Source organism: Crotalus tigris, unplaced genomic scaffold (assembly GCF_016545835.1).
Source record: "Crotalus tigris isolate CLP2741 ecotype Arizona unplaced genomic scaffold, ASM1654583v1 scf7180000017937.1871474, whole genome shotgun sequence".
Classification (NCBI taxonomy): domain Eukaryota; kingdom Metazoa; phylum Chordata; class Lepidosauria; order Squamata; family Viperidae; genus Crotalus; species Crotalus tigris.
In genome coordinates this window covers 1,465,377-1,478,074 of record NW_024096729.1, presented here as the reverse complement: position 1 = coordinate 1,478,074, position 12,698 = coordinate 1,465,377, and the positions used below count along the sequence as shown (strand labels likewise).

At 37.4% G+C, this 12,698-nt stretch overlaps 1 protein-coding gene across 8 annotated transcripts in view; it reads left to right on the top strand.

Annotated features, from left to right (window-relative positions):
* The window catches only part of DGKI (diacylglycerol kinase iota), a 260,970-nt gene that overhangs the window by 160,294 nt on the left and 87,978 nt on the right, over window positions 1-12,698 (top strand). For 5 of the 8 annotated variants that reach the window (XM_039344770.1, XM_039344772.1, XM_039344769.1 and 2 more), the window contains one exon: window positions 5,064-5,126. The exons of the other annotated variants lie outside the window; for them this stretch is intronic. In XM_039344770.1, the coding sequence (XP_039200704.1) occupies window positions 5,064-5,126 (63 nt within the window). The remainder of the gene's footprint in view (window positions 1-5,063; window positions 5,127-12,698) is intronic. 8 annotated transcript variants of the gene reach the window in all.

Below are 12,698 nucleotides of genomic sequence, written 5' to 3'. Positions count from 1 at the left end.
GCTGAGGAATTCTGGGAGTTGAAGTCCACAAGTCTTAAAGTTGCCAAGGTTGAGAACCCCTGCCATAATCCAATGGCTGGCTGGGGAATTCTGGGAGTTGAAGTCTGCACTTCTTAAAGTTGCTAAAGTGGAAAAACTCTGCCCTGACCTGTAGAGAACCAACAATGTCCTTCAATTTTTTTCAACCCTTTATTTGACAGGGAAACATTGCAAATGCATCCCTTTGCCATCATAAAGATCCTTAGGACAAACTCTCATGACAAATGGATGCATTTGCAATGTTTCCCTGCCAAATAAAGAGTTGAAAAAAATTGAAGGACGTAAATTTAAAGACAGTTGCAAACCCTTGAAGTCCTTCAGCCTGTAGTTTCACATGTAAGTATTTTCACATAGGATTTCTGCTTGCACTGCTAGTTAAATTGCATTGTGCAGCCATCCTATCTACAGTGTCTTCTACAATGGATTTTTTTTTCTGGAAAGAAAAAGGTAGAAGTCTGGATGCTTATAAATAGAGGGTGACATTGTTTGGACCTCCATAAAATTCCATAAATAGAGAAAATTATTTGCATTTAAAAGCCATGATTTTCTGAAGAAAAGAACTAAAGGAATCGTACAATTAGTTTCTCTCTTTCAATAAACCACACGTAATTTGAGAACTGCAATTAACATAGATATCCTTACAAACTCTGAATGCATTTACAAGAATGTGCATATATCTGTGTATATTGATAAGCATTTGTTTTGCAAAGATATTAAGCCATTCTAGAAAAAGATTTAAGCACCACCAATCTCGATGTTGTTTGCATCCACATAGGGAAGAAAAATATATTTGTTTATGGCTTTTATCTTTCCTGTCCCTTTATGTTCTGCATCGGACTGAATTAATCCAGCAAAAGAATGAGTTGCCTTTCACCTCCCACTATTTCTAGGAGGGGAAAATGGGTGATGAATGAAATAAATGAAAATTGGCTTTGTAGTAACAATACTGCAATTTTGCCAGACTGGAGATACAAATCTGATACATAATCGGAATGCCACTTTGAAGAGAAAAGTGCTCTATTATCAGCATCCAGCTTCTCAAAAAGGCATTTTCTGATCAAAAGACAACCTCCTGTTTCACACATAAGCTCTGCAGCGATCTGAGATTGGCGATAGCCTCCTGTGACCCTGTAAAGAGAGCACAAGGGAAGCACCGTTACTCAAGCCAAGTTACCCATTTTATTTCAGCATTTTCTTCCTCACAGTGGCTTTTGGAGGCTTGCAAGTGGGAGAGAGAACTATATTTTCTCCTAACTGTACTGTCCTGCAACTGTTTTTTGAAGGTACCTTCTCCCAACCAGGAGACAATATGTGATATTAACAATCAACAATGAGAATTCTGGATAATGTAATTTTACGTTTGTATTACTAATGGATTGAAACCAAATCCTCCTCAGTGTGACGTTGTTCAGTTGAAGAGTCCTCCCATTAATTTATCCAGTCCTGTTTGAAACACAGTCAAGTTAATGGCCCATCTTCTGCTCATGAATTTGTGTGATTTATGAAAAAGTGGGTTTGTTCGTGTTTGTTTTTTTTTTTAAAAAAAACATTGGCCTAAAAGTTGAAAGGAGAAAAGCTTCCACCTCATGAGTCTGTGTACGATTGCATCGAGGTATCAATGTGATAGATAAATACATAGTTATCCCTGTCCATTTTATCCTAGCGGTGTATATTTTTATACACTTGAGCCATGTTCCCATCAATTACTTTTTCTTCCAAGCTAAACCTTTCCAGACATTCTACCCTCTTCTTAAGAAGTTGTTCATGACCTCTGATCTTTTTTGTTGCCCATTTCTTCCAATTGGCTAACAGAGCCATGCAAAGTATTCTAAACCTGTACTGTATGTGCCATATTTTTTTTTATAAAAACATAATGGTATCTGCAATTTTATTTTCAATCCCTCTCTTAGCAATCTTAGCATGGAATTTGCCTCTTCACAGCTGCTACACACTGCACTGAATTTTTCTTGAGCTCCATTGGACAGCAATTTTCTCCTTCCCTTTGAAAAGCAAACATTATGAGAGAAGAATGACAGTGTGTGTGTGTTTGTGTGTGTGTGTGTGCACAGCTAGTTTCTGAATTTTGCACCCTTTTATTGGTCAAATGGAAGGAACATTGGCTGGCTTAATGGGAGAACAGAACATTCATTAGCAGCACAAAATTGTTACAGAGAGATTAAGACCAAGTAAACAGTGATTTTTTTGAGTAAAAAGGGGAGATTAATATTAGAAATCTAATTATGTGTATTTGGTTTTAAAATGTATCCATTATGGAATGAACTGCAATATTAAAAACTATCCCTTTGTTCAAGAAATCCAAGTTGGAGACCTAGAAATCTGCAAATGATCCTTTCCACTTAAAACTGTTTAATTTTGATTATGGATTTTTTTAGTTGTCTTTCAGTTTTATCTTGTTCTTACTCTAGTTACAATTCATTGACTTTGGGCTAAATTAAAGGGAGAGGGAGGAAATTAAGTTTGATGCCCACAAGTCTTTATAATTAAACATCAAGCAGAAAAATGTCACACATGAAATGTACTTCGCATTTCTCCAAAGCTCTCATATAGTTCTGGGAGAAAGACAAATAGACCCCTTTTATATCAGGCGTAAACTGCTCTTGTGTTTGTAAGGCTGATCATCTTTAATTGAACAAGAAAGAGGTTGAGAGGACTTTATAATGTGAATGAACAATGAGCATTCTGGATAATGTAATTTTATATTTGTATTACTAATGGCTTGAAACCAGATCCTCTTCAGTGTAATGAAATAGTCTGGGACATACTGTTATTATCTATACAGCATATCACTATGCTGTATAGATAATCACTGTATAGATAATCACTGTTCCAGGTAAGGATAGTGCACAGCTCTGGCTGATCTTCACACGTGTATGTGGGAGAGAAAGAGAACAAATTTTTTCTATTCCAATTTCAGAGCCTACAATAAATATTTTGTTGGGTCTGTTCAAAAGAAACACAAACATGTAAATGCAGGAAGTCCTTGCTTAATGACTGGTTCCTTAGTGGCTGTTCAAAATTATGACAGACTCCCCAAAGCTACTTATGACTCGATTTTGAAAGATTAACAACTGCACACTCCTGCTGTGGTCATGTGATCACATTTTGGGTGCTTGGCAACTAACTCACCTTTATGGCCTTTGAAGCATACTGCAGTCACCTGACCATGTTTTTCTTTTTTCTTTTGTTCTTGCTGGTTTCCAGCAACTACTTCTAGTAAAAGCAATGTCCATTGGATAAAATGATTCACTTTACAACCATTGCAAAAAAAGGTCATAAAATCAAGTGCAGTTACTTGGTGTTTTGCTTAATGACCAAAGTGACTTACAACTGTAATTCTGGGCTCAATTAAAGGCATTAGTTGAGGACTATGTGTATTCCACGAGTGAATTTTATATGTTCAGATATGGGTAAGCAATCATAAAATCTATGTCTTGAAAATACACACATTTTCATGACACATTTAAATTAGACTAAGAAAGGTATTATTTTATTAACACTTTAAGGACAATGCAATTCTTTAGACTTGTTTTTTTTTAAAGAAAAGGAAATGGACTTAAAAATAATCTAAAAGGACTGAGTTCTTTTCTTTTGTGCAGTGATGACAGGGTTTCCCAAGGGCCCTTTAGACCCTTGCAGTTTGCTTTAAAGGTTGCTTTGTCACCCTACTGACGTGACATATCAAAGGAAGAGGAACACTGGGTCTCAATTTATTATATGAAGAGTGCAGATGTTGCAAAACTCTGCAAACTGGTGTTGAGATAGTTGCATGTTTGTAGCTTTGTTTGAAATTGTATTACCTGCTTTCTTTAAACCAGTGGTTCTCAACCTGTGGGTCGGGACCCCGTTTGGGGTCGAACGACCATTTCACGGGGGTCGCCAAACAACGCAGTCCGCCATTTTTTCCCCTTTTCCTTAGCTGTGCTACTCCCTTTTATTCTTCTATTGGCTTTTGAAAGCCAATAGAATAGACTCTCTTGAATAGAGTTTAATTCTATTGGCTTTCAAAAGCCACTAGGAATTGTCCAGGCTGTCTCTGCCCTGCTGAGCCTGCCAAAAGTCCCAGTCTGCAAATGGTGCTGCATCAGTTGAGTAGTCCTCGACTTACGACCGGTTGGGGGTCGCGGCATTAAAAAGGTTGAGAACCACTGCTTTAAACCATGTTCCACCTGATTCCATCGGTGCCTTATTTGATCTATGTGCAGGAAAACACATCTTGGTTTTTTCAAAACTTGGTTCTCCCCTGCTGCAAAAATCCAAAACTGTGAATCATAATGACAAGGCCACTGGACTAATAACAATTAAATGAGGTGAAACGAATGGTTATGAGACAGATGAGGAAGTGGGGAATCCATTTATGCTGAGATGGTAGCAGCTATTTACTGTTAGTAAAAAGAACTGTAGATGCAATGCCTTTTCAAAACTCTGCCTGGGTCCAAAATGTGCACAGCAGTTCCCCTATCATGTTGTACCTGTATTTTCTCTTTCTTGTCCACTAAGTCAATAAGCAGGGTTTCTCTGCATTACATTTTGAAGGATTAGTATTATAGTAGTGATTGGAAAACGCCAATATGTCTGAATACTAATATATTTGAAATACTGAGTCATACTTTGGGTGAGGTCTCCATCAGTGGAGGTACCTGTGGCAATTGCTCTAATAGCTTCTGCCTTTCTCTATCAGAGTCCTTCACCTCTTGCCATTTCCAAGATTACATCATGCTACAAGAGTCTCCTACCTTTTGCCCTTGTGCTGTCTCATGCTATGGTACAGAACCATTTCCTTTCATTGTGCTTGCTGGTATCTATCATTGGCTTTGGGTACGCTGCCCTAGAACGTAATATACATCTCCATTTATCCTGTATGTAATGCTTTCCTTTTGTTTTGGTTAAATGTTGTCTGTCTTTCTCTCTTTCTTTCTCTCTTTCTGTCTGTTTGGGCTTTTTTCTTGTTTGTCCATCCTGTTGTGCTGATCCTGCTGTGGCTACTCATTCCCTGCTGCCTATAGCATCCAAAAAGTGCCATCTGCTGACCTGAGGAGAGTTTCAGCTCCCCCTGATTCTTTTACCATGTGAGTACTTGTCTATCCCTTCCCTATTTTTAAGTATCATCTTTTTCTTTCAGGCTTCATCTTCTCCTTCTCTGCACGGTTTATGTAGCATGAATCCTGTAGTCATCTGGAAATGCTTTCACCAAAGCTAGCATTTCCAGCACTGCATTGTGCCAACCAGTTCCTGAAACTGATACTGAACAAAAGTTACTTGTGCTAGATCAGGGGTCCCCAACCCCGGGTCCTTGGACTGGCACTAGGCTGCAGCATGCCAGCAACCGGGCTGCACAAACAAGCGAAGTGCCATCTGCGTGATGCAGGCAGTACATAAAATCACACCCCCTCCTATTCACAGAAAAAATCTTCGTCCAGGGAAGTGGTCCCTGGTACCCAAAAGGTTGGGGGCCCCTGTGCTAAAGTTGCTGAGAATCCTGAGCTGAGTAATAACAGCCTAATTGTGCAAGAGTCATATCTGAAATGAAATTATTTGAATGTGAGTGGAGGGTGAAAGTGTTCCAATTTCTTTGGTCTTTTATAGTCCTTTTTAGTAACCTCAGAGAACAGAGACTGGGTAGTTAATTCCAAAATATAGCCTGCCTTCCCCCCCCCCCTTCTGATACTTGAGAAGGAAGGCCCTTGATGAATAACCATCCACTGCTTCAAGACACAATTCATACAGGCTGAAGCATAACCAAACATTACTCTTTCTCAAGTTCCTGAGAGAGAACTTGTCAAAAAGCAACAATCAAGCAGTCTTCTTTTCAAGGAGAAGCACATATTTGTTTGTCTGTTACATATTCCACTCTTCCTTCACAGGGTTCAGAACACATGCATGATACCTGTCTTCCTTGAAATACCTGTTTCCCACATAGCCTTTAATAAACTAAATTCCCATTCCCATTGGAACCAAAATTATTTTCTCATTGCTGAACTGAAATGCTCTTTGTACATTCTTGAGATGACAAAAAAGTAGCCTAGTGTGAAATTTGCTGTCCTCATTTCCAATCCCTCCTCATCCTTCTGTTTCAAGTGGCTGCAGCCACCTGACTTTCTTACAACATAAAATGTGACAAAGCATAGCAGATTTTATACTCCTTGGGGCTGCCCTTGGATAATGTTAGAATAAGAGGGAAAACATCAACTAAAACAACCTCACCAATGGATGGGAATGAAAAAAAGACAATGTTGTGGGGACACTGCGGAAAAAATATGTTTCCAGGGCATGTTCTTTCCAGCTCATAAGCTATTCAGAGCAGAAATTGCTCAGAGGAAAGAATTAGGGCATATTTTACAAAGCAGTCTGTCTGCTGATTCCGTTACATTGGTATGCCAGTCAATCAGATACAGAGTAGAAATTACAGCTTTTGAAACTCAGAGTTCGTGGTGGAATCCACGAATACTCTGCTTATTCTTTCCTGAAAGGTGTTATAAACTGAGACCATACCAGACTGTACGAACTGACTTTCATCCACATTTGTGTAAATCATCCCAAATAGTGTTCTTCTGGCTTCTTTATGCACAGTGCAAACAACTATAACCCATAAAGATATGTAGGTATAGGTATAGGCATAGGTTTAGTTATAGGTATGGGTATAAGAAAGAGCAAGAGAGGGAGGGAGGGAGGGAGGGAGAGAGAGAGAGAGAGAGAGAGGGGGAGAGAGAGGGAGAGAGAGAAGGAAGGAACTTAACAGAAACTTATTAGTGCATAACTTCAACTGGTGCAGAGTTCATACTCTGAACATATGTGGATATTGGGAAGAAGCATCATGTAATATGTCTGATGTGGGTCAAGGTATTTAGCTCAGCCCTGTTTGCATGTTTAATTAAATACTTTTAAGAATGCTTACATAGAGCATGTATGGCAGATGCATGTCGCTTAATAAGAGATCAAATTCTGGAATGTATTTAAAGAATTAAATGTTTCTAGAATCCCAATTCATTTTAGATATTGGATCAAGGTATAAAGATAGTAGTAGGTTTTAGAAAATAGTTTAAATTATTCTATATCCCAAATCTGAGATCAGTTAACCTAATAGCTTCACAACAACTGATGATTAGCATGCCTAATAAATTAAAGTATCAAACCCCAAAAGCATTATGAACTTTAGATTTAGGATGCTACTCACTATGATATTCTGCTGCTCAGAGTCACTTGATGGTGAGTTGGGCGGTATATAAATTTAATCAATAAATAGAAATAAAATATTCAGATGTCAAAGTCTGTCCTGAAAATCCCTTTGAGACAAATGCGCAGACTTGATTTTGAGGATGCTAGTAGGTAATTATTTAAAGTCCAAAATTCCAAAGGTATCATTTAAATTAGTCTTGAATATTGGACAGTGAAAGTTGTTTGAGGATGCTTTACATCATTAACTGGTTTTTCTTTTTTTTAACCAAAGACTATGTTAGAGATACTGCAGTGTGTCAAAACCATGCTTTTTATAAAGACATTTGCAAGCAACGAATCAGTGAACACCTAGAGGCAAACCAAGTCATTACCAAAAGCCAACATGGGTTTGTTAAAAACTGATCATGCCAGACAAATCTTATTGCATTCTTTGCCCAGGTGACAAAATTAGTGGATCAGAGGAATGCTATGGATATAATTTACTTGGACTTCAGTAAGGCATTTGATAAAGTAGACTACAACCTACTACTTGATAAGATAGAAAAATGTGGGTTAGAGAGCATCACCACCAGGATTCATAACTGGCTGACCGGCTATACTCAGCGTGTGGTCCTCAATGGAACTGCATCTACATGGAGGGAAATGTGTAGTGGTGTGCCCCAGGGCTCTGTTCTGGGCCCAGTGCTCTTTAACATCTTAATCAATGATTTGGATGAGGGGATAGATGGGGAACTTATCAAATTTGCAGACGACACCAAGCTGGCAGAAATAGCCAACACTCCAGAAGACAGGCTTAATATACAGAAGGATCTTGACAGAATTGAACATTGGGCGCTATCTAACAAAATGAAATTCAATGGTGAATAAAGTAAGGTTTTACATTTAGGCAAGAAAAAACAAATGCACAGGTATAATATAGGTGGTAACTGGCTCAATCATAGTAACGGTGAGAGGGATCTCGGAGTCCTAGTGGACAATCACTTAAATATGAGCCAGCAGTGTGCTGCAGCTGCCAAAAAAGCCAACACAGTGTTAGGCTGCATTAACAGAGGGTTAGAATCAACATCAGGTGAAGTGCTAATACCATTTTATAACACCTTGGTAAGGCCACACTTGGAATACTGCATCCAGTTTTGGTCACTGCGATGTAAAAAAGATGTTGAGACTCTAGAAAGAGTACAGAGAAGAACAACAAATATGATTAGGGAACCGGAGACTAAAACATATAAAGAACGGTTGCTGGAATTGGATATGTCTAGTTTAATGAAGAGAAGGACTAGGAGTGACATGATAGCAGTGTTCCAATATCTCAGGGGTTGCCACAAGGAAGAGGGAGTCAAGCTATTTTCCAAAGCACCTAAAGGCAGGACAAGAAGCAATGAATGGAAACTAGTCAAGGAGAGAGGCAACCTAGAACTAAAGAGAAATTTCCTGACAGTTAGAACAATTAATCGGTGGAACAACCTGCCTCCAGAAGTTGTGAATGCTCCAACACTGGAAATTTTTAAGAAGAGACTGGACAGCCATTTGTCTGAAATGGTATAGGGTTTCTTGCCTGAGCAGGAGGTTGGACTAGAAGACCTCCAAGGTCCCTTCCAACTCTGTTATTCTGATAACTGCATGCTTACATAAATTTATATACTGCATTCATCAACATTTCTCTGCTATAAATCAGCCCACAATTACAGGCTTTTTCCTCACTTAGACTTTGGGCAGGAAAATAATAATAATTTATACAACTATAAAATGTTGGAGATTTCTATGCCATTTCTTTCACCAATGCCAATGACAAAATTGCTACTATATTGCTGATGGCAACTGTTTATTTCTCTTCTGATTTACTATCTTTCTATTTATCCATCCATCATCCATTCATCCATTCTGATGGCTTTTTAGCACTGTTGAAACAATAAAAGCTATAACTCCAAAATTACCCATCAGAAACCCAATGATTAATATCTGTGAAAATACAAAATTCTCAAAATATTCACCCATTCCTACAAATACATTGTAAAATATTTCAGCAAGGTTTGATACAATAAAGGGTTTGCCCATAGGAATAGAAAATAATGGAAGGCAAACTATTACATACACTTATATCTATTTTGTTTCAGATTCCAGTTCTTTAATAAAGACACTTCTTAAATTGAAAAGTGAAACAAAATACTGTAATTATGAAAGATTATTTGCCATGTTCTGGCCAATCCCCCCCTGATATTTCTCTAGGATATCCCATTTCATTCACTTTCTCCATTTCTTTTGATTCACTCTTCAACAATCAGACAGTCTCCGGACACCTCAGTTATCGTTATTAGTTTTGGGGATTTTATTTTTATTTAATTATATCCCACCTTTATTATTGTTACAAATAACTCAAGGTGATGAACACATCCAACACACCTTCCCCCTCCTATTTTCCCCACAACAACAATCCCGTGAAGTGAGTTGGACCGAGAGAGAATGATTGGCCCAAGGTCACCCAGTTGGCTTTCATGGCTAAGGCAGGACTGGAACTCATTGTCTCTTGCTTTCTAGCCTGGTGTCTTAACCTCTAGACCAAACTGGCTCTCAGTTGGTTCCATTAAAAGAATTTCTTCCCGGAAAAACATTTTATATTTCTGCTGATTTTGTAGTATATTTCTGCTGGCTTTGTCCCTCTATGTGAGTGAAGCTATTTTGGTTGTGGACTTGCTGTTTGGTCCTCAACATATTATATGTACTATCAGCCCAAGAATCACCCATGGAACCACACTGACATAAGATTCCTCTTATTAGTTGGAATTTTAAGCAAATTTTCTGGACTTTCTTCTCAAATGGATGATGGGTAGATTTATACATTTTTAAAATGGCTGACATAAAAAACAAAATTGCTGGAAAGTAAAGATTTACCAGAATTTTCATGTCATCCCTTCTAGGTCCTTGTCCAATTGAATTTTTCATTAATCCCAGCTTACTTTTGCCTATTTTATTTGAGGGGGGAGACTGATTAAAAAAAATGACACAATTATTTTCTAAGGGAACTTCAAATGCTCTTGTTATCAAAAAGAAGAATAAAGTACTAGTAGAAAGATAGATAATGAAGCAAGCAGCTTAGTGAATATGAACAGCATATTTCCAAGGTATCAATTGGGGACAGACTATATCAGTGGTTAATAAAATGCTTTTTAAAAGTATCTGAACATTCTGGTAGGAATATACATGAAAATACAACTTCCTAGACACCTCTGTGTTATGATCTACTTATTTGGCAATAAATAAAACCACATTATGTTCATTCTTAGGAATTAATGGATGTGTGGAAAGGCAGGGAGACTTCTGACCTCTGATGAAGGAATTTAAATTGGAAGATGGGTGATCCTATAACAATAAGTAGAAAAACACCCCACTCAAACTATTGAACACTTTGAGTATTTGCCAGAGCAGGTTATAAATCTAACAAATAATGAGAAGAATGTGAACTTCTCCAAAAGTATTTTTTCCCATGGAACAAATTTAAAAACTTTTAATTTCATTGAATTGGATGGTAAATCAAATAGAAATGCAGGATAATCTCTTTGTCTGATGTTAGTAGATAAGAAATTGTCTTAGTTGGAGAAGAACATTCTAACTAGTTTGCCAATGTTCTTCTATAATGTTCAGAAACAAACAAAAAAAACTTGAAAAGGAATGTTCAAATATGAAACTTTGCAACTAGAATATATAAAAAGAACATGATTCCTGAAAGTATCTTTGTTGGTTTTGATGCATTAGTTTAAATTGCTATCATTTATTGGTTGATCCATTAGGGCTCAGCGAAGTCCAAGATATTTTCCTAACTTAGGTAAAAGGTAATCTTCTTTGCGAAAACGCTACTATTCATAGCTTATGGACACAATATAGAAGTGATTTGACATTTGTCTTCTTCCAGCCTAGTCTATAGCCGTGAGTTTTCTTAATGATCTCCAATCCAAATGTTAAATATTAATATTGCTTAGCTTTTCAAGATCAGCCTAAGTCACAAAATTATTCAGAACTATGGAACTACAGTATGTCATGGATACTTCCTGTTGCTCTGAATGCTACACATTGAAGGTTTGCACAGAAGAGTCTGGACAAATCTGCATTTATTGTCATCCCATTGTTTCCATTTTGTCCTTAAACACATCTGCATGGATATCTGTGGACGGATGCACAATGCAACAGATGAAGTAGGCACTAGCTCCCAACCAGGACTCTTGTTTTCTTCTGGGTTGACATCTTATTTTGAATGAGTAAAGTGTTTTCAATTGAAGCATCATATTTAATGCATATCACTTCTAAGTTCCAGACAATGAAATCACACTACAGAGGTTAATTATTTTTCTTTTGTAAGCTAGTGTTTTTCCTTCTCCCTATTATTCTAAAAAGCAAGGACATTTAATTAGTTTTGCATGTTTATTGAGAAGATAAATCGTTCATTAATCTGTCATAGCAAACGTGCCCCAGGAGAGTTCTGAATTTCCTGAAGTTTAATGTTGGGTTCTGTTTTTAAAGAGGCAGATTTCCTATTGAATCATATTAAATGCAGGTTCTCGCCTGACAGCTAATTGCGAATAGATTCTTCCTCTGTTTTTCTCTATACAGACATGTTATGGTTCACAGGATTTAAAAATAATTGTCAGAAAATGTGGATGCTTAAAATTAAATACCCTCTTTCAGTTGCATCAGCCTGAACCTGTGGCAGAGGCATTGTTTGGGTATCAGATCCCTGCTTTGAATTCCATTAGATTAGATTCCTTCCTTTTCTTTTTAACTTGTCACTTGTGCAGAAATGCAGAACAGAACAGGCCCATCATTTGAATAATTAAGCTGCCAGAACTAGAACTGCTTCCTTTGTTTCTTTAAATATGATTAGCCTACTCTTCTACTTAAAAAACATTCAGAATGGTTTACAAGATACAGTAAATAAAAACAGAATTAAGAATACAGTTAGCTGCAATTTTGTAAAACACTTAAAACTTTGCACTGCATTTTGTGAAGACATTTACTGGGAGCTGCATGTACGAACTGCATGCTGGCTATGACTGACACTTCTGTTTCAAGGATAGCTCAGAAAGATTCAGACCTGACAAATCTGTACAGTATTTCCTCTACTCCTTGTCTAAATTATGTATTCCAATAGGTAATGCTATGTTCAGGATGTAATCTTAGAATATGTAGCTAATCACTTTTTGTAGTACTTGAATCAATGGTTCAGTTGATGAAAAAGGACTATACCTTGACTATTTATTAGAAGAAAGTTTCTGATGGAATGACAGTAGAAGAAATTTCCCTTTGAAGTTATGAATTCTATTTGGTTAGAGATCTAATGGTTGAATTGCCACCTATCATATTTCCTGAATGAGTGAATTGCACAGGTGAATGTAGCTTTCCCTTCTAATTCTAATTCTCCAACTCAGAAATATATTGGGCAAGGAGAAAGATGAGGCTGTGAAGACTTTAAGGGA